Raw genomic sequence first — 27680 nt, forward strand, 5'->3', positions numbered from 1 at the left:
TCTTCTTCCTGTAGGGAAATACTACTTCAAATGGGGGAAATGCTTCTTCCTGTGGGGGAAATACCACTTCCTGTGGGGGAAATGCACCATCCTGTGGGGGACACACAGCTTCTTGTGGGGGAATGCTTCTTCCTGTGGGGGAAATACCACGTCCTGTGGTGGACACACTGTTTCCTGTGGGGGAATTCTTCTTCCTGTGGGGGAAATACCACTTCCTGTGGGGGAAATGCACCATCCTGTGGGGGACACACAGCTTCCTGTGGGGAATGCTTCTTCCTGTGGGGGAAATACCACTTCCTGTGGGGAAAATGCACCTTCCTGTGGGGGACATACAGCTCCCTGTGGGGGACACACTGCTTCCTGTGGGGGACACACTGCTTCCTGTGGGGGAATGCTTCTTCCTGAAAGGAAATACCACTTCCTGTGGGGGAAATGCACCTTCCTGTGGGGGAAATACCACTTCCTGTGGGGGAAATGTACCATCCTGTTGGGGACACACAGCTTCCTGTAGATAAATGCTTCTTTCTGTGGGGGAAATACCACATCCTGTGGTGGACACACCGCTTCCTGTGGGGGAATTCTTCTTCCTGTAGGGAAATACCACTTCAAATGGGGGAAATGCTTCTTCCTGTGGGGGCAATACCACTTCCTGTCTGGGACACACAGCTTCCTGTGGGGGAAATACCACTTCCTGTGATGGAAATGCACCATCCTGTGGGGGACACACAGCTTCCTGTGGGGAATGCTTCTTCCTGTGGGGGAAATACCACTTCCTGTGGGGAAAATGCACCTTCCTGTGGGGGACAGCCTCCTGTGGGGGACACACTGCTTCCTGTGGGGGAAATACCACTTCCTGTGGGGGAAATCCACCATCCTGTGGGGGACACACAGCTTCCTGTGGGGGAATGCTTCTTTCTGTGGGGGAAATACCACTTCCTGTCTGGGACACACAGCTTCCTGTGGGGTAATGCTTCTTCCTGTGGGGGAAATACCACTTCCTGTGGGGGACACACCGCTTCCTGTGGGGGAATGCTTCTTCCTGAGGGGAAATACCACTTCCTGTGGGGGGACACACACCTTCCTGTGGGGGAAATACAACTTCCTGTTGGGGAAATGCACCTTCCTGTGGGGGACACACAGCTAGCTTCCTGTGGGGGATACACCGCTTCCTGTGGGGGAATGCTTCTTCCTGTAGGGGAAATACCACTTCCTGTGGGGGAAATGCACCTTCCTGTGGGGGAAATACCACTTCCTGTGGGGGAAATGCACCTTCCTGTGGGGGACACAAACCTTCCTGTGGGGAAAATACCACTTCCTGTGGGGGAAATGCACCTTCCTGTGGTTGACACACAGCTTCCTATGGGGGACACACTGCTTCCTGGGGGGGACACACCGCTTCCTGTGGAGGAATGCATCTTCCTGAGGGGAAATACCACTTCCTGTGGGTGAAATGCACCTTCCTGTGGGGGACACACACCTTCCTGTAGGGGAACGCTTCTTCCTGTTGGGGAAACACACCTTCCTCTGGGGGAATGCTTTTTCCTTTTGGGGGAAATACAACTTCCTTGGGGGAAACGCTCTTTCCTTTTGTGGACACGCACATTCCTGTGGTGTAAACATTCTTCCTGTGGGTAAACACAACATCATGTGGGGGAATCCTTCTTCCTGTGGAGAACTCTTCTTCCTGTGTGGAAATACAACTTCCTTTGGGGGAACCCTTCTCATGTAGGGTAAACACCCCTTTCTGTGGGGAACCCTTCTTCCTGTGGGGGAACCCTACGTCCTGTGGGGGAAACGCACCTTCCTGTTTGGGAATGCTTCTTCCTGTGTGGGGTAATACAACTTCCTGTGGGGGACATGCACCTTCCTGTGGGTTAACCCTTCTTGCTGTGGAGGAAACACACCTTCCTGCTGGGGAACACTTCTTCCTGTGGGGGAAATACAACTTCCTTCGGGGAAAATTCACCTTCCTGTGGGGGAAATATAACTTCCCATTTGGGAACCCTTCTTCCTGTTGGGGAAACACACTTTCCTGTGGGGGAACGCTTCTTCCTTTGGGGGAAATACAACTTTCTGCAGGGGAAATGCACCTTCCTGTCAGGGACACGCATGTTTTAGTGTTTCCATTTGTGTGCTAATGATGGGGAGGTCAGTAATGACAGATTGGAAGGTCGGTTTTCTCATTTTAATTTATTGTTTCTAGCCATGAACTAATTAATTTTGCTGTGTTGCATAACCAGGAGAATTATTAACCCAAGTCCCATTTCCCACTATTTTGGGCGTTTATAGAACATAGATGATGTTAATTGCACTTAATGAGTTGAACAACATATATGAAAGATAATCCTCAACTCCAAGACTCTAATGTGTGAGTTGCCATCTGTTTTTGGACCAAAGTAGAATAATTTGATTCTAAAGCTTTCTTTGTGTGTGTGTGAACAGCTTGGAATAAGAACTGTTTCTATATTTATCACTTACTGAATTATTGGGGGTTTTAATGCCTCCCTTTTCAAGCAGTTGGGGGTTTATTGTGTGACATCTGCTCATATTTGGACACTTTCGGGCAGTTAGCAATTTCACCATAAGGCTGTTTCGCCCCTGGTAAATGTACAGTCGAGCCCTGAACACAGTCATTTGCTTTCCGATGCAGGTTTCTGTAAGGAGTATTGTCCCGTTCCGTCTCTGCTGCAGAGTTTTTCTCTTAATGAAATGATTTAAGTTTTATAAGCAAAGTCCGTGGTCCCTTGTGCCTGCTTTTCTGGTCTGAAAGTTGTAGACAAATGTTTAAATATCATTGGTGTTTTTTTCAGTGGTAGCTTTTTTAAAAAATCACCCTGGTTGTTTCTTTTATCTAATATATCCTCTTTTTTTTTTTTTAGAGGATGTTTTTTAAGATTTTTAAAAGTTGATTTTTAGAGAGGGAGAGAGAGAAATATCCGTGAGAGAGAAACATTGATCAGCTGCCTCCTGCATGCCCCCTACAGGGGGTTGAGCCACAACCTGGGCATGTGCCCTTGACTGGAATCGAACCTGGGACCCTTCAGTCCACAGGCCGACACTCTATCCCCTGAGCCAACCCGGCTAGGGGACAACCAAAGACGTTTTAGAAGGAGGAAGGCAAAGAGCGCTGAAGACACGCTGGGTGGCTGCTCAGTGGGCACAGTGACCGAAAAGTAAAAGCACGTGTGACAGGAAGGAAGGGTTATGAGACGTAAGCCTGGCTTCTTCAGAAATCGGTGCGAACGAACGGAAGCCCTGGGGACCGGAAATGTGTGGCGCAGGAATGGAAAGTTGGGGAGTGCTGGTGCCTTTCGTTTGCTATGTTTTAGGGGAGCCTTAGCGGGGAGCAAAGATTCAAATGTGGGCCTAACCAGTGTGGCTCAGTGGTTGAGCATTGACTTATGAACCAGGAGGTCATGGTTTGAGCCCCAACACATGCCTGGGTTGCAGGCCTGATCCCCAGTAGGGGGCGTGCAGGAGGCAGCCGATCCATGATTCTCTCTCATCATTGATGTTTTTATCTGTCTTTGCCTCTCCCTCCCTCTCTGTGAAATCAATAAAAACATGTTTTTTTTAAAAAAAGATTGGGATGCGGTTTCTGTGTTTTTCCAAGCATGTAGTGTGTGAGGTGGATATGTACACACAGGCGTGCCTGTCAGCACTGCTGTTATCGCCGCCCGAGCTGAGTCTAACGTTTCTCTAAAGCGTGCTTTCTCCCTTGGAGGGTGTGTGGTTCGCATGACCGTGGCATGTGGCTCAGTGCTTAGAGGTATTTCAGAGCGGCATTCATTTATCATTAAATGATAGCCTTGTCTGAGCTAAAAGTAATTGGACCTACTCTGAGAATTTTAGCGTTCAGACTTTCTATAAGTAGCATAATTTGACAGGCCATTTAAAATATGTGTTTTTATTGGTTCCAGAGAGGGGGTGGGGGAGAGAGAGAGAGAAACATCAATGATGAGAGAGAATCATGGATCGGCTGCCTCCTGCACGCCCCCCACTGGGGATCCAGCCCCCAACCCGGGCATGTGCCCCGACTGGGAATCAAACCATGACCTCCTGGTTCCTAGGCTGACGCTCAAGCACTGAGCCACACCACCCGGGCTGACTGGCCATTTTCCTTTCTCCTTTTTCACTTGGCAAATACAACTCCCTAGTCTGTGCTCACGTTTAACACGGAGATGATGAAGCGACAGACTGGGTTACGTTTGGGTTGGGATGAAAAAGAAAACCACCGGCATCGATTTGAAGGAGAAAACGGAGCAATGGGGAGCGAGGTCAGAGGCGAACACGGCCCACGGATTTGTAAGGTGTTTTGTGTTTACAAATCTCTCCGTGTCTCCCCAGGCAGAGGTTGCAGTTTCTACGCTCAAATGCTGGGGGGCCCACCGGTGCGAAGGGATGCACATGAAGTCACCGTGAAGGTAAGCGCCCCGCCTGCCTCTGGATCTGTCTTTTTACCCGAAATCTGCTTGCGAAACGGAAGTGCATTTTGTAAAAACGGAATGCCTTCTGTTTGCAGTGATTTGGGGGTGGGGGTGGGGTGTGTGGTGGGGGAAAGATGCAGGTCCTTCTCCTCGCTGAACTTGGAGGTGGTGTATAGAGCATGATTAAGTCATCAGGGGCTGGATCGCCATTCTGTGTGCTGAACTGGAGTGTCGCTGCCTGGCAAGAGGTTTGGATACTGGATGGGCTCTTCCCAACTTTTCTGAGTCTTCCCAGGAAAGGACGGCAGCTTCTAAAATCAACTTCTCAACGCTGTGCACATTAAAATGAAGCTGAGCCCGGCTGGTGTAGCTCAGTGGATTGAACATCGACCCATGGACCAGGAGGTCACGGTTCGATCCGGGCACCATCCCCCAGTAGGGGGCGTGCAGGAGGCACCTGATCGAAGTTGCTGTCTTTCTCGCCTGGGCAGGCAGTGAGGACGTGTGGATAGGGTGTGGGTACAGTTTGGGTAGCACCCAGCGGCCACGTGGAGGCGCCCGTGGTTCGGGATGTAACTCCAGGACTGGCCGTGTCTTCTCTCCGGTCCGCACCCTCCGTGGATGCGGGCCTGGATTCCCGGTGAAGGCCGGGCCAGCCATGAATGAATCCGGAAGGACAGCAGGAAGGTCCCTCTGAATGTCGCCCCCAGGGCTGTCTGTCCTTCCTGGGAGAGCAGCGATGTTTTCACCACTGGACCCGCTCCTGTCTGCTGCCCCCGCGCCTCATTTCCTGCGTGGGGTGCTGCCCCGCGCACATGCCGCTCATTTCCAAAGACAGTGCCAGGTTTTAATTAGGTTTTCATGAATGGGAAAGCGGTCCACGTTCACAGGAGGAAATCTGCAAAACACGGAAGAGCACATGCTCACATACGTGGATATGACCCACTCCAAAGAGAGGCTTGCTTTGCGGAGTATCGTGTGTGTGTGTGTGTGTGTGTGTGTGTGTGTGTGTGTGTGTGTGTGTTGTGTGTGTGTGTGTGTGTGTGTGTGTGTGTACAAAACGAAATTTAGCACTATGCACGGTCCATTTTGTAAACCAATATTTTAAACATATATATATATATTAAAAAGGAAGAGGGAGAGAGAGAGAGATAAAAATATGAATTATGAGAGGGAATCAATGATCGGCTGCCTCCTGCACGCCCCCTACTGGGGATTGAGCATACAACCCAGGCCTGTGCCCTTGACCGGAATCGAACCTGGGACCCTTCAGTCCGACACTCTACCCATTGAGCCACACCGGCTAGGGCTCTCTTCAGTTTCTTGATGGGCCTTAAGCCCGAATTATTATTTATGTTGGAATACTTGTGCTTAGAGGGGCAGCCCCAGCGAAGCCACCAGCTGGCATGAACGTTTAAGTTCCTTTCTAAGCAGCACGATGGGGACGCCGTGGCTTTGGGTCCCCGTGGAAGGGGGCCGTACCTCCTCGCTCCATCCCGGCTGCGGAGTCCTCCCATCAACCTAATGGGCGGTTCTCCAGTCAAAACTGGGTCAGGCGAGAAAACAAACGCCAGCCGCTAATTGGGCCTGTGGTTTCCAGTCTGTTTTGTTTTTCACTTCCGTTCAAGGCCCCGGGGGACCTGCCGCTGCTGCGAAAGCTCTCTCTTGCTTCAGAAAGAAAAGAGGCCGGACAGCATCCCCTGACCAGAGCCCAGCCAGGGGGTGGGCCAAGAGTGGGGCCCAGGGGTCCCCAGGAGAAAATGCTTACCCACACACGGCCTCTGGGGGAGTGCTTTCCTTCTTTTCTTCTTCTTTTTTAGGAAAAAATATTTTTATTGATTTTAGAGGAAGAAGAAGGGAGCGGGAGAGATAGAAACATTGAGAGAAACATTGATGGGCTGCCTCCTGCACGCCCCCTACTGGGGATCGAGCCCACAACCCGGGCCTGTGCCCTGACCGGGAATCGAACCCTGACCTCTCGGTGCACGAGATGATGCTCAGTCACTGAGCCACGCCGGCCGGGCTTTTTGGATGGGCTTTGTAAGGGCCGCTTGCGTGGCCCAGTCACGGATGACGATGCTGAGGCCGCCAGCTCTGGTGCATTTTAGGGGGGTGGGGAGGGGGTGTCCGCTGATCCCCTAGGACAGTGGTCGGCAAACTGCGGCTCGCGAGCCACATGCGGCTCTTTGGCCCCTTGCGTTTTTAGCAAAGGCCAGCTTAGGAGGACCCTCATTAAGTTAATAACAATGTACCTACCTCTATAGTTTAAGTTTAAAAAATTTGGCTCTCCAAAGAAATTTCAATCGTTGTCCTATTAGTATTTGGCTCTGTTGGCTACTGAGTTTGCCGACCGCTGGCCTAGGAGGCCTGCAGGTTGCTCGCTGGCGGTGGTGAACAGTTGGCTGAATGAAGCCCTAACCGTCCCTTCTGGGACCTGCTGTGCGGGGGGGCCGGCCTGGGGATCCGGAGCATTTAGCCCTCCGACTGCCCCCCCCCAGAGGGCGGCTACTGCCCTTCCTTTGGAGATGGCAGATCTGAGTCACGGAGCTTGCCCTGCGATCGAGAGCTAGAAGGAGGTGGAGACGTGGTGAGAGGACCGCCTGTCGGCTCTGAGCCGGTGGCCCCGGGTCCTCCACCTCCTGCCCCAGCTCTGCAGCAGCACGGGCAGGTCGGCGCCACGCCATGCGTCCACTGAGACCGTGCTTTGTTGTTGTTGTTTTTATTTTTTTCTATTATTATTGTTTTTTTTAATCCTCACCCGAGGATATTTTCCCATTGATTTTTAGGGAGAGTGGAAGAGAGAGGGAGAGACAGAGAGGAACATCGATGTGAGAGAGACGCATTGATTGGTTGCCTCCTGCATGAGTCCCGACCAGGGCCTGGGCTGGGGAAGAGCCTGCAACCGAGGTATGTGCCCTTGACCGGAATTGAACCCGGGACCCTTTGGTCCGTAGGCGGACCACACCGGCTAGGGCTGAGACCGTTCTTACAGAGAAGACGCAGGCCACCTTCCCCACACACACAACCGACGGTGCCCGTGTGCCCTTCAAGCCTCAGTGCAGACGGCGGAGCCGCCCCGGGTCCATGGAGTGTTTGGCACATTGCTGGAGACCAGAACCACTCTCACTCTAGCCGTGTGTGTGTGTGTGTGTGTGTGTGTGTGTGTGTGTGTGTGAAAGTGAGTGTGTGTATGGCTTGTCCGCACGGCTGGCTCGGCCGGCCAAAGGTGTGGTTTGTACCTGACCCCATCCCAGCCTTATAAAATACAGCAGTGTTTCTTGTTACTGGATATGTTTCACCGGGATGTATGCTTTTTCTTTATTTTTTCTTAACCCTCACCTGAGGATATTTTTCCATTGATTTTTAGAGGGAAGGGGAGAGAGAGAAAAACGGGGGGAGGCGGGGAGGGAGAGAAAGAGAGAGAGAAGGAAAGAAACACCAATGTGAGAGACACAGCGATTGGTTGCCTCCTGCATTCACTCCGACCAGGGCCGGGGATCAAACCTGCCACCTGGTACGTGCTCTGGACCAGGAATCGAACCCATGACCATTGCGTGCCCCGGCCAGTGCTCTACCATTGAGTAGCACCGGCCAGGGGGAAGGGGGGGGGGGGATATGTGCTTTTTATATAAATAGATATGAAATTTGTATGTAACACATGATCATGCAATATAACACGAACCAGACATGAGTTAGCTTCATGGATCTAACGTCATGGGAGTTGTTTTCTTCCACTCGTCTCAAAAAGTACAGAAAAAAGCCTGCGTGGCTCGGTGGTTGAGCATCTACCTATGAACCAGGAGGTCACGGATCGACTCCCTTCTGGTCAGGACACATGCCTGGGGTTATGGGCTCAACCCCCAGTAGGGGGCATGCAGGAGGCAGCCGATCCATGACTCTCGCTCATCATCGATGTTTCTCTCTCTCCCCCTCTCCCTTCATCTCTAAAAACAATAAAAATAAATTTTTTAAGTGCAGAAGAGAAAAGAAATACAGACGTGTTTGAAAACTCGCCATTTTCTCCTCTCACCTCTCTCACAGAGGGTGGCTCTCGCTTCCACAGACCTCGTGGCTGCGAGGTGAGGCTAAGATGAGCATAACCAGCGACGAGGTGAACTTCCTGGTGTATCGCTACCTCCAGGAGTCAGGTAAGGTCACTGCCCTTCTGGGGGGGAAACCCACCTTTCTGGGGGGGAGCACATATTCCCCTGGGGGAACGCACCTTTCTGTAAGGGGACACATCTTCCTGTGGGGGAAACGCAACTTCCTGTGGGGCAAGGCATCTTTGGGGGAACGCATTTTCCTGTGGGGGAAATGCACTTTCCTGTGGGGGAAACACACCTTCCTGTTGGGGAACACATCTTCCTATGTGGGAACCTAACTTCCTGTGGGGGAAATGTGTCTTTCTGTGCAGGCACCCTTCTTCCTGTGGGGGGAACGCACCTTCCTGTGGGGGAAAACGCACCTTCCTGTGGGGGAAAACGCACCTTCCTGTGGGGGGAACGCACCTTCCTGTAGGGGGGAAATGCACCTTCCTGTGGGGGGAACGCACCTTCCTGCAGGGGGGAAATGCACCTTCCTGTGGGGGGAACACACCTTCCTGTAGAGGAAGGCACCTTCCTGTGGGGCAAGGCATCTTTGGGGGAACGCATTTTCCTGTGGGGGAACGCACTTTCCTGTGGGGGAAACGCACCTTCCTGTTGGGGAACACATCTTCCTATGTGGGAACCTAACTTCCTATGGGGAAAGCTAATCTTCCTATGGGGGGAACACACCTTCCTGTGGGGGGAACGCACCTTCCTGTGGGGGGAACGCACCTTCCTGTGGGGGGAACGCACCTTCCTGTGGGGGGAACGCACCTTCCTGTGGGGGGAACGCACCTTCCTGTGGGGGGAACGCACCTTCCTGTGGGGGAAACGCACCTTCCTGTGGGGGGAACGCACCTTCCTGTGGGGGGAACGCACCTTCCTGTGGGGGGAACGCACCTTCCTGTGGGGGAAACGCACCTTCCTGTGGGGGGAACGCACCTTCCTGTGGGGGGAACGCACCTTCCTGTGGGGAAAATCTTCTTCCTGTGGGGGAAACACACTTTTCTATGGAGGAAACACACCTGTCTGTGGGGGAAACACACCCTCCCCTGGGGGAAATGCACCTTCCTATGAGGAAAAACATCTTCCTGTGGGGGAAACACACCTTCCCGGGGGAACGCATTTTACTATGGGGAAATGCACCTTCCTATACGGGAACCCTTTTTCTTGAGGGGGAAATACACCTTCCTGTGGGCGAGCACATCTTCCTTTAGGAAATCGCACCTTCCTGTGTGGGAACCTATTTTCCTATGGGGGAACCTAATCTAGCTGTGGGGTGACCACACCTTCCTGTGAGGGAACACGTCTTCCTGTGGGGGAAATGCATCTTCCTGTGGGGGGAACACACATGCCAGTGGGGGCAATGCACCTTCCTGTGAGGCAACACATCTTCCTGCTGGGGAATTCACTTTCCTGTGGGGGAAAGGCACCTTTTTGTGAGGGAACACATGAACCTTTTGGGGAAATGCACCTTTCTGTGGGAGGAACGTACCTTCCTGTCAGGGAAAACGGCTTCCTGTAGAGGAACACATCTTCCCCTGGGGGAACCTATCTTCCTGTGGGGGAACCTATCTTCCTGTGGGGGAACCTATCTTCCTGTGGGGGAACTATCTTCCTGTGGGGGAAACGCACCTTCCTGTGGAGGCACGCACCTTCCAATAAGGGAACACATGTACCTTTCTGTAGGGGAGCACATCTTCCTGGGGGGGGTGGGGGACGGGGGAACACACGTTTCTGTGAGGGAACCCATCATTCTGTGGTGCAACACATCTTCCTGTAGGCGAACACATCTTCCTGTGGGGAAACCATCCTCCCATTGGGGGAAACACTTCTTCCTTTGGGGGAAATGCACCTTCCTGTGTGGGAACCTATCATCCTGTGGGGGAATCTATTCTTCCTCTGGGGGGAACACACCTTCCTTTAATGGGGAACGCACCTTCCTGTGAGGGAACACATCTTCCTGTGGGGGAAACACACCTTCTGGTAAAGGAGCGCACCTTCTTGTAGGGGAACCCTTCTTCTTGTGGTGGAAATATACCTTCCGGTGGGGAGAACACCTTCCTGTGGGGCAAACGCACCTTCCTGTGGGGTGAACTCTTCTTCCTGTGGGGGAGCGCATCTTTCTGAAGGGGAGTAATGCAGCTTCCTGTGAGGGAACCCATCATTCTGTGGGGGAACACATCTTCCTGTGGGGAAACCATTCTCCCATTGGGGGAAACACACCTTCCTGTGGGGGAACTCTTCTTCCTGTGGGGGAAATGCACCTTCCTTTGGGTAAACCATTCTTCCTGTGGGGGAAACGCACCTTTCTCTGGGAAAACACATCTTCCTTTGCGGGAAACGCACCTTTGGGGGGAACCCATCTTCTTTTGGGGAAATGCATCTTTCTTTGGGGGAAATGCACCTTCCGATGCGGGAACCCTTCTTCCTGTGGAGTAAACGCACCTTCCTGTGGTGGAACGCAACTTCCTGTGGGGGAAAGGCACCTTCCTGTTGGGGGAATACATCTTCCTGTGGGGAAATGCACCTTCCTGTGGGGCAGTGATGGGCAACCTTTTGAGCTTGGTGTGTCAAACATCGCCAAAAAACAGCATAACTCGGGTAGTGTGTCAGTTGGAGGAAAAAACATTATTTCGCAAATGTTTCATCCTCAGGAGCAGCAAATGTTTCATCCTCGGCATGCGGCCGCGTGTCATCAGAAATGGCTACGCGTGTCAGTGCTGACACGCGTGTCATAGGTTCGCCATCACTGCTGTAGGGGAAACGCACCTTCCTGTGGGGGAATCGCACTTTCCTGTGGGGTGAACCCACCTTCCTGTGAGGGAACCCTTCTCCTTGTAGGGGAACCCTTCTTGTGGTGGGAGTGCATTTTCCTGTGGGGAAACCCTTCTTCCTGTGGGGGATACGCACCTTCTTGTGGGGAAACACGTTTCTGTGGGAGAAATGCACCCTCCTCTGAGGAAAGGGCACCTTCCTTTTGTGGGAACCCTTCTTCCTGTGGGGGGAAACGCACCTTCCTGTGCAGACAGCCTTTTTCCTGTGGGGGAAATGCACCTTGTTTCAGGGGAACACACCTTCCTGTGGGGAACACACCTTCCTGTGGGGGAAATGCACCTTGTTTCAGGGGAACACACCTTCCTGTGGGGGAAATGCACCTTCCTGTGGGGAACACACCTTCCTGTGGGGGAAATGCACCTTCCTGTGGGGAACACACCTTCCTGTGGGGGAAATGCACCTTCCTGTGGGGAACACACCTTCCTGTGGGGGAAATGCACCTTCCTGTGGGGAACACACCTTCCTGTGGAGGAAATGCACCTTCCTGTGGGGAACACACCTTCCTGTGGGGTAAACGTACCTTCCTATGGGGAAACCACCGGCCCCTGGCCCAGCTTTGTCCACATGAGAGCGGGATTCCTCACACGAGCCCGCGCCCATCGCTGAACATTGCTTTCCCCATTACACAGCATCAGGCTGCCCCCTACAGGGCCGCCTTACCCAGGTCACAGAATTGCTTGTGGGTGTGTCCGTTGGTTTTTACTTTGTCATTTTTATTGTTTTTTCTTTTTTTTAAATTTTTTAAAATATATTTTATTGATTTTTGTACAGAGAGGAAGGGAGGGTTCATGAAGGTCAGGGTTTCTCAGCCTCGTACTGTGGACATCTGGGCGGGATCACTCTTCCTCCCGGGGGCGACCTCCTGGTACATGGGTGTGCAGCTCACATTTATTGAGCACCTACTGTGTGCCAGGCGTGATTCCAATGACGTCTCAGATGAAACGATTAACCCCCAGGAAGAGGCTGAGCTGCTCCCTCTTGTACAAGGAGAAACCCAGGGTGTGGACAGGTTGCTGAGTTCCCCAAGTCACACCACCAGCCAGGCAGAAAGCTAGGATTCAGATCGGCCATCTGGTTCCAGAACCTTCCTCTTTCCAATGTGGTGAACTCCGCTGGCTTGTTTTCTGACAGGAAGCCCTGAGTTCCTGGAGTTCACCCTACTTGGCTCGGACATCGTGTCCTTTTCTGTGTTGCTAAATTCAGCCTTCGTGCTGGGTCTGGGGAATTAACGTGCATCTCACCGAGGCCAGCTGGACTGGGATGGCTCCTTTTTTAAAATATATTGTATTGATTTCAGAGAGAGGAAGGGAGAGGGAGAGGGAGAGGGACCAATGATGGAGGGAATCATGAATCAGCTGCCTCCCCCACGCCTCCCACTGGGGATCGAGCCTACAACCTGGGCATGTGCCCTGACCGGGAATCGAACCGTGACCTCCTGGTTCCATAGGTCAGCGCTCAACCAGCGAATCTCACCAGCCAGGCTGGGATATTCCTTTCTCAATGTCCTCATCAGGTTTGGGGCTCAGTGGGGGTGTGCAGCGGGCAGCCGATCTATGGTTCTCTCTCATCATTGACGTTTCTCTCTCTCCCCCTTCCTCTCTGAAATCAATTAAAAAAATAAAAATAAAGCTGAGATGGCTGTACCCCCAATCTGTTTTCCATCCTGGGCAAATGTGGGTCTTCCGGGGCCTGTGTCTCCCCTTGCCCCCGCCCGCTTCCCCCCAAACCAGAAGCCGGGGGTCCTGCATTGATTAGGTGGGTGAGGCCCCGTGCCCCTTAGTGCCCGTGGCCGGGCCTCCGCCTGCTCCAGGCTCACACCCGCCTTCCCTGTCTGTCTGGCTGCAGGCTTCTCCCACTCGGCGTTCACCTTCGGCATCGAGAGCCACATCAGCCAGTCGAACATCAACGGGACGCTGGTGCCGCCCGCCGCCCTCATCTCCATCCTGCAGAAGGGGCTGCAGTACGTGGAGGCCGAGATCAGCATCAACGAGGTTCGTGCGCCCCGCCCCTCTCCCGGGTCCTGGGAGGGCGGGAGCAGGCCCCATCCTGCACGCGGCCCGGAGGTCCTCGACGGGGTGGGAGAGTGGGTGGCTTCACTGCAGGCTGCAGGGACGGCGGGCCTGGGCATACACACGGAGTGAGCTGTCCAGGCCCCGTGCACCCAAGGGTTTTCCACATGCACACACGGATGGCCGGCTACTGAGCGTCATGCATCATGGTCTCCACACGCACACACGGATGGCCGGCTGCTGAGTGTCATGCATCATGGTCTCCACACGCACACACGGATGGCCGGCTACTGAGCGTCATGGTTTCCACATGCACATGCAGCTGGCTGGCTGCTGACCAGCACCGCGGTATCACGTGCGCTCCCCCCTCTGAAAACACAGCTGACCTTGCTCCACGTCCCACCTGAGGGCAGGCGTGCACCGTGCCGAGCACAGAAGGGGCGTCCCTCCCCGCGCTCTCTGAGCCCGCCGGTTCCCCGGGGACCTCAAGCCTTGTCCTGTAGAATCGGTCCTTCCAGTGACCCTGACCTGTGCAGTCAGAGAATCGGGGAAGGACGGGGTGACTGTCCTACTCCAGAGCCTTTCAGGTGCCGGACGGGCGACAGTGCTCACCAGGGAGCTGGTGGGAGAAGGTGACCACAGTGACAAAGTAAAATGGTGTCAATTTGCGCGTGTCCCCTCCTCTTTTCAGGCGGGGCTCACTGTGTAGTTGGGCCAATTTTACATGCAGCGGCAGTTTTATTTTATTTTATTTTATTTATTTTTTTCAGAGAGAGAGGGAGAGGGAGAGAGATAAAAACATCCATGATGAGCCCTAGCTGGTTTGGCTCAGTGGATAGTGCATCAGCCTGCGGACTGAAAGGTCCCAGGTTCGATTCCTGGCCAAGGGCACATGCCTGGGTTGCAGGCTCGATCCCCAGTAGGGGGTGTGCAGGAGGCAGCCAATCAATGATTCTCATCATTGATGTTTCTATCTCTCTCTCTCTCTCCCTCTCCCTTCCTCTCTAAAATCAACAAAATATTTTTAAAAAATTAATGATGAGAGAGAATCATCGATCGGCTGCCTCCTGCATGCCACCACACTAGGGATGGAGCCTGCAACCCGGGCACATGCCCTTGACCGGGAATCGAACCCGGGACCCTTCAGTCCACAGGCCGACGCTCTGTCCACTGGCCCAAACCAGCTGGGGTGACTTTTGTTTTTTTTATCCTCACCTGAGGATGTGTTTATTGATGTTAGAGAGGAAGGGAGAGAGAGAGAAACAGCAATGTGAGAGAAACATCCATCGGTTGCCTCCCGCACGTGTCCCAACCGGGGATCAAACCCACGACCTTTTGGGGTACGGGAGGATGCTCCAGCCTACTGAGCCACCGACTGGGCATGCAGGCCTTTCCCAGGGCCGCCGATGGGCAGTGCACCCAGTCACTAGGCGGATGTTCTCGGAGTGGGGTCCTCCCGGAGCAGGAGGCCCTGATTTGGGCCGAGCTTTCTGCAGACACGCTCTCCACATGGCAGGTCGTTCCTCGCAGGGACTTCCCACACCTGTCCTCGCAGCCTTCTCAGCCTGGGGGCGCTGGACATTCCTGGGATGGGGCGTCCTGTGCACGGCAGGGCGTTGAGCAGCTCCCGGGTCTCCACCGCCACATGTCGGCAGCATTTTCTGTCCCACTTTGACAACAAAAAAGGTGTCCAGGCGTAGCACAAGTCCCTTGAGCGGGCACCCCTCCATTATTGAGAATCATAGGGTCTGGGAGAGCATCTTTTATATGAGATACGGCAGTGCCCCAGATATAGTAGTAGAGCATCTTTTACATGAAATGTGGTAGTGCCTCAGATACAGTAGAGCACCTTTTACATGAAATACGGCAGTGCCCCAGATAACAGTAGAGCATCTTTTTTAAAAATATATATTTTATTGATTTTTTAACAGAGAGGAAGGGAGAGGGATAGAGAGCTAGAAACATCGATGAGAGAGAAACATTGATCAGCTGCCTCCTGCACAACCCCACTGGGGTTGTGCCTGCAACCGAGGTACATGCCCTTGAACAGAATCGAACCTGGGACCCTTCAGTCTGCAGGCCGATGCTCTATCCACTGAGCCAAACCAGTTATGGTAGTAGAGCATTTTTACATGAAATATGGCAGTGCCCCAGATAACAGTAGAGCACCTTTTACATGAAATACGGCAGTGCCTCAGATACAGTAGAGCATCTTTTACGTGAAATACGGTAGTGCCTCAGCTACAGTAAAGCACCTTTTACATGAAATACGGCAGTGCCCCAGATAACAGTATAGCATCTTTTACATGAAATATGGCAGTGCCTCAGCTACAGTAGAGCATCTTTTACATGAAATACGGCAGTGCCCCAGTTCAGTGTGGTATTTACCAAACATTGGGTCCCCCATTGAAGACCGCATTACACCCTGTCCTACACCCAGGCTTAGCCCCCCACACACTCTGCCCACCGCCTGGCCCACCGCTATGCCCTGGGCAGCGCCTGCCCCTCCTCACCTCTGCCCGCACCTGTCAGCCTGCGGTGCCAATAGCCCAGTGCCAGGAGCTTCGGGGCTGACGGCCGGCCCTGGCTTCCCCCAGGACGGCACGGTGTTCGATGGCCGCCCCATAGAGTCCCTGTCCCTCATCGACGCCGTGATGCCCGATGTGGTGCAGACGCGGCAGCAGGCCTTCCGGGAGAAGCTCGCGCAGCAGCAGGCCAGTGCGGCGGCGGCGGCGGCGGCGGCGGCAGCAGCAGCCACGACGGCCACAGCGGCCACGACAGCCACGGTGACCCCAGCAGCTGTTTCCCAGCCCAACGCCCCAAAGAACGGGGAAGCCACAGTGAACGGGGAGGAGAACGGAGCACATGCCATAAGTAAGTGTGGGCATGTAGTATGCCGATGTGTGTGCGTGTGTATCTGTGCACGCATGTGCCTCTGTTGGGTTGTGTGTGTGTGTGTGTGTGTGTGTGTGCGCGTGTGGATGTATGTGCGTGCACCTGTGCATGTCTTAGGCAGACGTGAGGGTTCTCCCCTGGGTGAAATTTGCTTCCCTCGGATCAGCCGTGCAGCCGCCCGGCCCTGAGGGGCGAGATGACCATGGCGTTCACACCTCAGCCCGTGGCCTCCTCACATCCAGCCTCCCGGCCACAGCGCAGCCCCGTGGCAGGTTACCGTGAGCAGGTGCAGGCCACCGAATTCTTCACCTCCGTCCTAGGTTGCTCAGCCACGCGACTTCCGTTCCCTCCCACAGATAACCACTCGAAGCCCATGGACATAGACGGCGATGTTGAGATCCCACCCAACAAAGCCACGGTGCTTCGGGGCCACGAGTCCGAGGTCTTCATCTGCGCCTGGAACCCCGTCAGCGACCTCCTGGCCTCGGGGTAAGGGCGTCAGCCTGGGGTGCTCTGGGCGGGGAGCCCAGCTGCTCCACGTGCAGTACAGTCCCGCCTCCGGAGCGCGTCCCCTCTCACCTACCTGGGCACCTGCCCAGGGGTGCAGACCGAGGCCTGGGGCGCCCCTGCCATGGGTTGGACTGGGGCAGGCCGTGCCCTTGGGTCTCTCCCGGTGCCCGGCCCGAGCCGCTCGGCCTGGAGCTGTGGCCTGCCCCTGCCCGTCAGCTGCGGGCCCTGACGCGGGCTGCATGGTGGGGAAAGGGAGAAATCCGGGGCACGCTGGTAGCTGACTGCGGGACGCTTCTTTCTGCAGGTCCGGAGACTCGACGGCGCGGATCTGGAACCTGAACGAGAGCAGCAACGGGGCGTCCACCCAGCTCGTGCTGCGGCACTGCATCCGCGAGGGCGGCCACGACGTGCCCAGCAACAAGGACGTGACCTCGCTGGACTGGAACGTAAGCCCCGGCCGCCTCCCACATGCTGGACCCCCTGGTGCCACGTGGGGTGCAGGGGGGCTGGGGTCGTGGGGCTCCCTTCCCAGCGTTAGCCCGCGTCTCCGAGCAGCCAGGGAAACGTGACTTCCACCTTCATGTTTCTTTTTTTTTTTAATGTTTTTATTGATCTCAGAGAGGAAGAGAGGGGAAGAGATAGAAACATTGATGATGAGAGAGAGTCATCAACCAGCTGCCTCCTGCACGCCCCACTCTGGGATCAAGCCCGCAACCCCGGCACGTTCCCTGACCGGGAATCGAACCAGGGCCTCCTGGTTCACAGGTTGACGCTCAACCCCTGAGCCACACCGGCCGGGCTGGGGACCGGTTATCCATGTGAGAATGTTCTAGCCCTGGGGTGAGAGGTTCTCTTCCCTTTGTCAGAACTGCCCCTGCTAAGCTGTTTCTGTTGGCCTGTTTCTTTCCGGCCCGCAGAGCGATGGGACGCTGCTGGCCACGGGCTCCTACGATGGCTTTGCGAGAATCTGGACGGAAGACGGTGAGTGCTGCCACCCTCGGGTCGGGGTTCGAGAAGAGTGGCTTTGGTGTGGAAGTGCCGCGTGAATGGGCCCGTGGCCTTGAAGTCAGCCTGTTTGTTGTTTGTTTACTGACTCAACAGGTAACCTGGCCAGCACCTTAGGCCAACACAAAGGCCCCATCTTTGCCTTGAAATGGAACAAAAAGGGGAATTACATTTTGAGTGCTGGTGTGGACAAAGTGAGTATTTGCTAAAATACGTCTTTGATCTGTAGACACTTATTGGTGTTGAATCTCTGGATAACATCGTGGTTTCTTTGAAATCTGAGGCTTTCTGCTTCCTCTTAAGAAATGGGTAGTGCTTGTTGGTGTTCCTGGCGGTGACCTTGCTGGCCATTTCTAGCCCATCACTTTTTATATATATATATATATATATATATATGTATGTATGTATGTATATATATACACACACAGTATACACTGAGTGGCCAGATTATTATGATCTCTGAACGCATAATAATCTGGCCACTCAGTGTCTATCCTATAGAATAAAAGGCTAATATGAAAATTGTCCCCTCGACCAGGAGTTCGACCAGCAGGCAGGCCGGCCAACCGCCCATGTCCCCTCCCCCTGGCCAGGCTGGCCGGACCCCACCCATGCACAACTTCATGCACCGGGCCTCTAATGTACATATATATATTATATATATACACACATATATACACACACACATATATACATATATGTGTGTGTGTATGTGTGTATATATATATGTTGAGCGGCCAGATTATTATGCGTTCAGAGATCATAATAATCTGGCCACTCGGTGTATATATGTTTTTATTGAATTCAGAGAGAAAGGGAGAAGGAGAGACAGAAACATCAATGATGAGAGAGAATCACTGATCCACTGCCTCCTGCACGCCCCCTACTGGGGATCCATCCCACATCCCACAACCCGGGCCTGTGCCCTGAAGGTAAATCGAACCGTGACCTCCTGGTTCATAGGTCAATGCTCAACCCCTGAGCCACGCCAGTCAGGCGCCCGTCATGTCTTAATATGTCGCACACTCCACAGACCTTGGTGCAGACCTCCCCTGGTCACTTGAGGTGCACAGCTCAGTGACAGCCTCGGAGCCAAAAGTACTGACCCTCAGGCCCTCGGCAAAAAATAGCTTTGCTGAACTCCACACTCCAGTGTGACCCTCTAGGTCATTGAATTGTGTGTTCTTTATCTCTCTCTTTTAAGCCAGTAAACGCTTTGTTCAAACTTCGCAGTCTCATTTCTTTGTACCTTTCATTTAGAAACAAACATTTTTATTGATTTCAGAGAGGAAGGGAGAAGGAGAGAGAGATAGAAACATCAACGAGAGAAAATCATGGATCAGCTGCCTTCTGCACACCCCTATTGGGGATCGAGCCTGCAACCCAAGAATGTGCCCTTGACTGGAATTGAACTGGGACCCTTCAGTCCGCAGGCCGCTCTATCCACTGAGCCAAACCGGCTAGGGCTCTTTTCTTTTTTCCCTCTATTTTTATTGATTACAGAGACCAAGAGAGAGGAACAGAGAGATAAAAGCATCAATGATGAGAGAGTCATCAATCAGCTCCCTCCTGCACTCCCCACACTGGGGACCGAGCCTACAACCCAGGCACGTGCCCTTGACCGGGAATCGAACCGTTATCTCCTGGTTCATAGGTCAACTTTCAACCACTGAGCCATGCCAGCCGGGCGACAGCCTCATTCCCAATAGGAAAAGCTGAGGAGTTGCGGTTGGCCCACTAGACAGAGGCTCTCGTGGAGTGGCCGCCGAATTTTCCACGAGGGGCTCTGAGTCAGGTGCTTCCCACACACCACTGCACCTTGTACGTGGCTGATGCGGTTACTAAAATAACTTGTGGGAGTGATCAGGAACCTTAAGGAGCGCTTGCCCGCCTCTGTTGGCCTATTGGATGCTCTCGGATGGGAGGTGGGCATACAGAACATGGACCTCGGGCCACAGAGAGCCTTGCGGACTTGCCCCGGGACACACTGGCCCACGGACACACTGGTGTGGAGAGGACGTGGGTTGGAAGGCAGGCCCTGGGTCCGGCCCGCAGCTACTGCCCTTTCACAGAATTGTAGCCAGTGCTTTGTGTCCTCGCCTCCTGACTGCCTCAGGAGCTAATTTTTTCATAATCACGTCTGATTTTCCACCCGATGGTCAGTGGTCACTACCAGGAGCTGAGCTGTTTGGTCCCTGGAAGTGCACGTTTAAAATTCTGTCAGTCTTTGGCAACGCACTGTCTGCCTTCATCAGCCAGCCACGGCAGAGATAATAATAGCGTTCAGAGGGTAATACCCGGGAGGAAGTGTAATTTATGGGGAATCTGGCGCTGACCTTCAGTGGAAGCTTAACCCCAGGGGGCTAAAGTATATTTCAGATTCTCTTTTTTAATTAATACATTTGAATTTATTTCAGAGAGGAAGGGAGAGGGAGAGATAGACACATCTATGATGAGAAAGAATCATTGATCGGCTGCCTCCTGCACGCCCCACACTGGGGATCGAGCCCGCAACCGTGCAACCCGGGCATGTGCCCTGACCAGGAGTAGAACCGCAACCTCCTGGTTCATAGGTCAGTGCTCAACCCCTGAGCCATGCCGGCCGAGCTAGTTCAGATTCTTAACAGCTCTTGCGTAATGAATGTTCTCTTTTGTCTGGGATATATTGAATGTAGACATCAACAAAATGACTTGATTACTGATGTAGTGTGTGAAATTGCATCAGAATTGTGAGTTTATGTATACTCGGCAGCACCCGGTTTTGGGGAGTCAGAAAAGTGTTAGCCCCACCAAACAAATGAACAAGAGATGTTCATTGGTCTAGAGCTGACCCAAAACGCCGAGAATCCGGTTTCAAAGGTACTCACTGCCCCGAGTATTTCCTCTGAAAACGCCTGCAGTCAGCACAACTTACAGCCAGTTCTTCTTCACCCAACGGCTCTATTGTCAGCGACTGGGAGGTTCCGGTTAAGTGAGGTGATGAAGACGAAATCCCAGTGGTTTCCCTGAGCTGCCTCCGGGGGCTTCGCTGTCTTCCCAACATCAAGTAGATTCCTAAGAATTCCTGCTTGTTTTCCAGGGAAACCGTCTCTCTCCCTTCTTTAGAGACCGCTGCACGGGGCCTCGTGCCAGTGCGGCTCGTTGCTCTGCTCTTTATCCCCAATTCAGGGCGTGGCCGACGCACAGGGCAGTTTTCAGAAATGCCCGTTTCTTCCTCAGCTCCTCATTTGGGAAAGTGCCAGAGAGATACGTCGATAAGCTTTCGTGTGAGTTTTTGCAACTTGTAATGGGAGAGGGGAAACCCCCACCGTATTGGTACTTTTCCAGTGATCGGTTACAGCTGCTGTGTCTTGTGGAGTCGCCTCCAGCCCACCTGGCTCTTGAGATGGTTTACATTTCCTCTGAAAACGCCTGCAGTCAGCACAACTTACAGCCAGTTCTTCTGTAAAACACCGGATTCCACAGACGTGGGCAAAAGGACTGCCCAGGAGCTCATGAACATAGGTTGAAACCCTATTTTGGCCAGACCGGAGTCAAATAAAATGTGTAGTGAAAAAGTAGTTTTATGGCCACAGCAGCCTCGGTTCATATCCGAGTCACAGCATCAAAAAACGAAAAGAAAAGGCAGTTTTCACGGTTTCTCTTTTTCTTTTTTTCATGGAGTGCTTCCTAGGAAACAAAGCTCCCCGCGTGGCTCCGACCTGTGTTTATTGGGCAGCGCTGGAGGGGAGGGAGGAGGGGCCACTGCCTCGTCTTGTGTGATAACTTTTCCGAGAGAAAACGGCGAGAAGAACACTCACTAACCTTTCCTTTTCATTTGCGGAGCACAGACAACAATCATTTGGGATGCCCACACGGGAGAAGCCAAACAGCAGTTTCCATTTCACTCTGGTGAGTCTTTTGGTTGGGTTTTGTAATCCTATATAATAAAAGGCTAACATGCAAATTGACCAAACGGCGGAACGACCAGACTCTATGACGCGCACTGACCACCAGGGGGCAGTCGCTCAGTGCAGGAGCTGCCCCCTCATAGTCAGTGTGCTCCCATAGGGGGAGTGCTGCTCAGCCAGAAACCCTGAGCTGGGCTCACGGCTGACGAGCAGGCCTAAGCCATCAGTCAGACATCCCCTAAGGGCTCCTGGACTGGGAGAGGGTGCAGGCCGGGCTGAGGGACCCCCTAGTGTACGGATGTCATGCACCAGGCCTCTAGTTTGGAAATAATAGCGCAGAGTTCCCATGAAACGTCTTGTGAGGTATTCCTGACTACGCCAAGGAGTGTGTCCATGGAATCCAGCTGCAATCGCAGTGCTCTGAGGCATCCACGGTACAGATTCCCCAAAATCAAAGCGTGAAAAACACCCCGGGGTACCAATCCCAGGACCAGTGTGGCCTCCTTTCTCCTGCCAGCCCAGGGGAGCCGTGTTGGGGATCCCTGAGACCGTGCCCACATGGGGAGTCCCAGCTTAGGTTCGTCACAGCGGAAGGACATAGAGCACAGTCAGCCGAGAGGGGAAAGGTCATGGTGAAATCCAGCATTGGCAATGGTCTTCTCTCCGGGAGTCGCCAAGGACAGGCCGATTTCCCCGGAGACGAGTGTGACAGGCCACGTGGAGCTCAGTGGAGACTCATGTCCAGGATCTTCATGGAGGCTGGTACTGCAGGCAGCCTCTCCCGGGCTCGGACCCAGGTTCCAGACTCCTGGAAGGAACTGGCGTAAACTACTAGTTTGCAGTTTAAGTACAGAAGCTGCTCTTATCAGTTAGGGAATGGTGGGAACCTTCGGAAATCCAGATCCCCAGACGTGGGCCAAGACAGCAGGGTCTCCCTGAGGTGGGGCGTCTTTCCCACAGGGGTGTGCAGCCGCTGCTGTGGGCCTAGCCACGTCCCTCTGTGTGTTGTGGCCACAGCAGGCCACGTGGGGCAGCCCAGGCTCTAGAGACTCCAGTGTTCCACCCCCTATCCCGCCCACAGCCCCCGCCCTCGATGTGGACTGGCAGAACAACACGACCTTCGCCTCCTGTAGCACTGACATGTGCATTCATGTCTGCAGACTCAGCTGCGACCGCCCCGTCAAAACCTTTCAGGGACACACGGTAAGTGGGAGGACGGGGCTCAAGTTCATGGGCATGTGCCAGGACGGGAGAGCCTCGGATTAAAAGATGCTGTGACAGCCCTAGCCGGTTTGGCTCAGTGGATAAAGATTCGGACTAAAGGGTCCCAGGTTCGATTCTGGTCAGTGTCGGACGATTCTGGTCAGTGTCGGACGTTGGGCGACATTAAACGCTGGTGGTCTTGATCCAGCATCTAGAGGGGTTCTGGAATCTGGAGAAGGGCTATGCATAGATTGAATACGAGTCCAGAGACGAAAGATAATTTTGAAAGGCATTGGGGATCAGAGGAGCCTGGCTAAAGAAACTAAGTTCTCCTTGTCTCAGGACCCCTTGCTTTTTATTAACACAAATTGTCCTAAGGTAAGGTGAAGATATACACTTCAAAGGGTAGGGTTTCCTCTACAGAGTCCATTGTCAGAATGGGGAATAGCTTACGGCTGTTCAGGTGTTTGGCCAGTAGGAGGCAATAACATGTAGATTAAGATGCCCTGAGCTGTCTGGCAGCAAACAATCAGTTTAGTGTATCCTTTTCAGGTTTGGGGAAATGCCTTTAGCCATTCCATCAGGCGATAACATATGTGACTCAGCCCTTGTTGAGTCCCCAAGTTCCATCAACCATGCGATGAAACTCTTGCAATTATGACATGCTGGAATTGGCTTCCGGCAGGTCAGGGCACATGCCTACGTTGCGGGCTCCATCCCCAGTACAGGGCAGCCGATCAATGATTCGCTCTCATCATTGATGTTTCTCTCTCTCTTTTCCCTCTCCCTTCCTCTCTGAAATAAATAAAATCTATTAAAAAAAAAAAAAAAAGATGCTGTGACGGCCTAGTTATCCCTTGGATTTTTAATATTTTATTGATTTTTTACAGAGAGGAAGGGAGAGGGATAGAGAGCTAGAAACATCGATGAGAGAGAAACATCGACCAGCTGCCTCCTGCACACCCCCTACCGGGGATGTGCCCGCAACCAATGTACATGCCCTTGACCGGAATCGAACCTGGGACCTTTCAGTCCGCAGGCCGACGCTCTATCCACTGAGCCAAACCGGTTTCGGCTCATCCCTTGGATTTTTAAATGATAGGAATATTTTTTGCAGCATAATTTCCTATATCCTATTAAAATGCTACTGATGTTCCTTTAAGCAGATTTGTGACCTGCTTTTTGAATGTTTCTATTAACACATTTAATTTTTTAATTATTTTTTATTCTTTTGTTAATCCTCACCTGAGGATACTTTCTTATTGATTTTTTTAGAGAGAGTGGAAAGGAGAGGGAGAGAGAGAGAGAGAGACGTCTGTGTGAGAGAGACACATTGACCGGTTGCCTCCTGCATCGCACCCCGACCAAGCCAGGGATTGAGCCTGCAACCGAGGTGTGTGCCCTTAACTGGAATCAAACCTGGGACCCTTCAGTCCATAGGCCGATACTACCCACTAAGCTAAACCAGCCAGGCCTTTTTTTTTTTCCCTCCTCCTCTCTCCTACTCAAATCTGTGATACCATTATGGCTCTCATCTAACTGTTCCTGGGGGTGGGGTGATTAATAAAAGAGAAAAGAAAGGTGCTGTTACTGCAGACCAGGTCTTTTGCAGCCCTTTGCTGCTTGGGCTGTTGTAGTATCTCAGGTGGTTGAGTTGACCCTGGTATGGACAGGCAGTGGAGAAAACATAGACCCTGAGATGAGCCAGGTGTTGGGTTTTGGAGAAAGGACTTAAAGAAGCTATTAAACAGATGTGTGAGGGCATAAAGGAAAGGATACTCGTCATGAGTGAACAGATGGGGAATGTTAGCAGAGAAAGGAAAATTATTTTATTTATTTATTTTTAATATATTTTATTGATTTTTTTACAGAGAGGAAGGGAGAGGGAGAGAGAGTTAGAAACATCGATGAGAGAGAAACATCGATCAGCTGCCTTCTGCACACCCCCTATTGGGGATGTGTCCGCAACCAAGGTACATGCCCTTGACCGGAATCAAACCTAGGACCCTTTAGTCCGCAGGCCGACGCTCTAGCCACTGAGCCAAACCGGTTAGGGCGGAAAACTATATTAAAAAACAACAACAAGAACAACAGCCAAAACCAGTTTGGCTCAGTGGATAGAGCGTCAGCCTGCGGACTGAAAGGTCCCAGGTTCGATTCCGGTCAAGGGCACGTACCTTGGTTGCAGGCACATCCCCAGTAGGGGGTGTGCAGGAGGCAGCTGATCGATGTTTCTCCCTCATCGATGTTTCTAACTATCTCTCTCCCTTCCTCTCTGTAAAAAAATCAATAAAATATATATTTTTTAAAAAACAACAGTCAAATGGAAATCTGACAGCTGAGAGGTTTAATGTCTGAAAAAAAAATTTTTTTTTCTTATTGAAATGAAAATCTTAAAGGATGGGTTTAATAGCCGAATGATATTGCAGAAATAAGGCTAATGAACCTGAAGAGAGATTATAGAAATAGCCAGTATCCTGAATTTGATGGAAAATGCCGACATTGGTTTTTAGAGAGTGGAAGAGAGGGAGGGAGTGGGAGAGAGAGAGAGAAACATTGATGTGAGAGAGACCCATCTATTGGTTACCTCCTGCATGCACCCCGACTGGGACCAGGGTCAAACCTGCAAACCAGGTACATGCCCTTGACTGGGAATTGAACCCGCCACCCTTCGGTGCACAGGCCAACACTGTAGCCACTGAGCCACACCGGCCAGGGTGAAAATGATTTCCAATGTCAGTTTCAAAACAACGGTGGTCAGTGGTCATACCGGTTTTCTGTGCTGTGCTTATTAAATGTAAATGCATGGGCTCCTGAGGTGTGAGTTTTTTCTTAGAGAAATGTGGATGCGGGTGACTGGTTTTGCGTGGCGCGTGGCTGTGCATTTACCTAAATGAGAAAGGCAGAGTGAGCAGCAGGAAAATCTGAGTCCTGGGGTGGAGACTGTGGAGAGTCTGCAGAGATGATGGGGCGCCCCTGCCCCCTGCTGGACGGTTGTGGTACCTACTCACGGGCCTTCGTTTCTTTGTAAAATCCTTTGCTCTCTTTCAGAATGAGGTCAATGCCATCAAGTGGGATCCTTCTGGAATGTTGCTGGCGTCCTGCTCCGACGACATGACGTTAAAGGTAACGTGGAAGGAGGGCTGCTGGATCCCAGGCAGCCCCCCGTGCGTGGTGCGGGGCTCACCCTCACGGCTGCTCTGGGTGATGATTTTGTAACGAACACTCTTCCCGCTGCTGTAAGTTTGCCCCTTGGCTACTCGATGCCGCTGGCATGATTTTTGCCCACCCCTCTGCCTGGGCAGCGACCCGCCGGCGGGCGAGCTGCCCCGGGGCCCCAAACCTGAGAAGCGCTCACAGCGTGACGGTGTGGAGCCATTCGTGGCCAGAGAAAGAACTCCTGCCTGCTCACACGCTTCCCAACATGCCCTCTAGATCTGGAGCATGAAACAGGACACGTGTGTCCATGACCTGCAAGCTCACAGCAAAGAGATCTACACCATAAAGTGGAGTCCCACCGGGCCCGCCACCAGCAACCCGAACGCCAGCATCATGCTCGCAAGGTGAGAGGGGACGGTCTACAGCCCGGGCCACGCGGCTCCCAGCGCCGCCTTGCTCCCTGTGGCTGGAACAGTTACGGTTTCAAAGGGAACAGAAACGTTGGTCTGTGAAAGAGATGGCCAGGAACGTGGCCGGGAAATGCTGCTTGTGTCAAAGGGAACAGAAATCTTGCGAAGTGTGCTGTGAATGAGTTCGCGCCCTTCCAAACTGCACACGAGCAGCTCCCCGGATAGGACAGGGCCCGCGAGACAGAGCCGTGAAGGGACGCCCGAGTAAGGCTGCGGATCCCTGTGCCCGCCGGGCTGGTGGGTTCTGGGTCCAGGCGTCCGGCACGTGGCTTTGTGAAGGTTTTCATCAGGGCAGAGAAAGCAAGCAGAGCTGAGCTCAGCGTGCCCGAGGCCCGCGTTACTTAGTCCACCCGGGCTGCAGGTGGCGAGGGTTCTGAGTGGCAGCAAAGGGCTGCCCCGCCCTAGCAGGGCTGACAACGCCATTTCTGTAGTGAACCCCAGGCCAGCAGCATGGTCCCCAGAACTGGGGAGAGGGGTACGTGGCCGCGGCGGGCAGCCCAGACCCACGCCACTTTAGGCTGCGGTGCACAGAACTGCCTCGGCCCAGTGCTCGCGGGACGCCATTCGGCCCCGTGTTTAGTAAGAACGTCTAGAACAGGGGTCCGCAAACTTTTTAAACGGGGGGCCAGTTCACTGTCCCTCAGACCGTTGGAGGGCCAGACTATAGTTTAAAAAAACTTTGAACAAATTCCTGTGCACACTGCACATATCTTATTTTGAAGTAAAAAAACAAAACAGCAAAAACACCCGCATGTGGCCCCCGGGCCATAGTTTGAGGACGCCTGGTCTAGAAAAACAAGCTGGAGAGATTCTGAGGCTGGAGATGCTGGGATGCTTTGGGGTCTGGGATCCATGGTGCTCACAGCAAAATGCAGGAACCAATGAATGTGAAAACCTGTTTCCCCAATAACAGCATGCAAAAAAGCAAAAGCAAAGGACAGGAATCTATCTTCTTATATAATAGAGGAATATGCAAATTAGCCAGGATGCCGAAACATCACGACCAGACAGCAGGGACCTGAGGCTGCATGACGCCTGGCCAGGGCGAGGGACCTCAGGCCACGCCCCCCACCCAGTGGGGCTTGATGGGGGACCTCAGGCCACACCCCCCGCCCCGACTCTGGGCCAGGAGACCTCAGGTCATGCCTGCTGCCCAGCAGGGCTTAATGGGGGACTGAGACTGCACCCC

At 53.1% G+C, this 27680-nt stretch overlaps 1 protein-coding gene across 2 annotated transcripts in view; it reads left to right on the forward strand.

Moving 5' to 3' along the window:
* The window catches only part of TBL1X (transducin beta like 1 X-linked), a 118697-nt gene that overhangs the window by 78939 nt on the left and 12078 nt on the right, over positions 1–27680 (forward strand). The window contains exons 3-14 of one of the 2 annotated variants that reach the window (XM_079766084.1): positions 4348–4424; positions 8469–8575; positions 13196–13341; positions 15957–16233; positions 16611–16743; positions 17069–17210; positions 17682–17745; positions 17866–17963; positions 21600–21660; positions 22741–22862; positions 25914–25988; positions 26298–26425. In XM_079766084.1, coding sequence (XP_079622210.1) covers positions 8518–8575; positions 13196–13341; positions 15957–16233; positions 16611–16743; positions 17069–17210; positions 17682–17745; positions 17866–17963; positions 21600–21660; positions 22741–22862; positions 25914–25988; positions 26298–26425 — 1304 coding nt within the window. In that variant the 5' untranslated portion in view covers positions 4348–4424; positions 8469–8517. The remainder of the gene's footprint in view (positions 1–4347; positions 4425–8468; positions 8576–13195; positions 13342–15956; positions 16234–16610; positions 16744–17068; positions 17211–17681; positions 17746–17865; positions 17964–21599; positions 21661–22740; positions 22863–25913; positions 25989–26297; positions 26426–27680) is intronic. The other variant, XM_079766085.1, reaches the window with a different exon arrangement.

The sequence above is a fragment of the Cnephaeus nilssonii genome, assembly GCF_951640355.1.
Source record: "Cnephaeus nilssonii genome assembly, chromosome: Y".
NCBI classification, from domain to species: Eukaryota; Metazoa; Chordata; class Mammalia; order Chiroptera; family Vespertilionidae; genus Cnephaeus; species Cnephaeus nilssonii.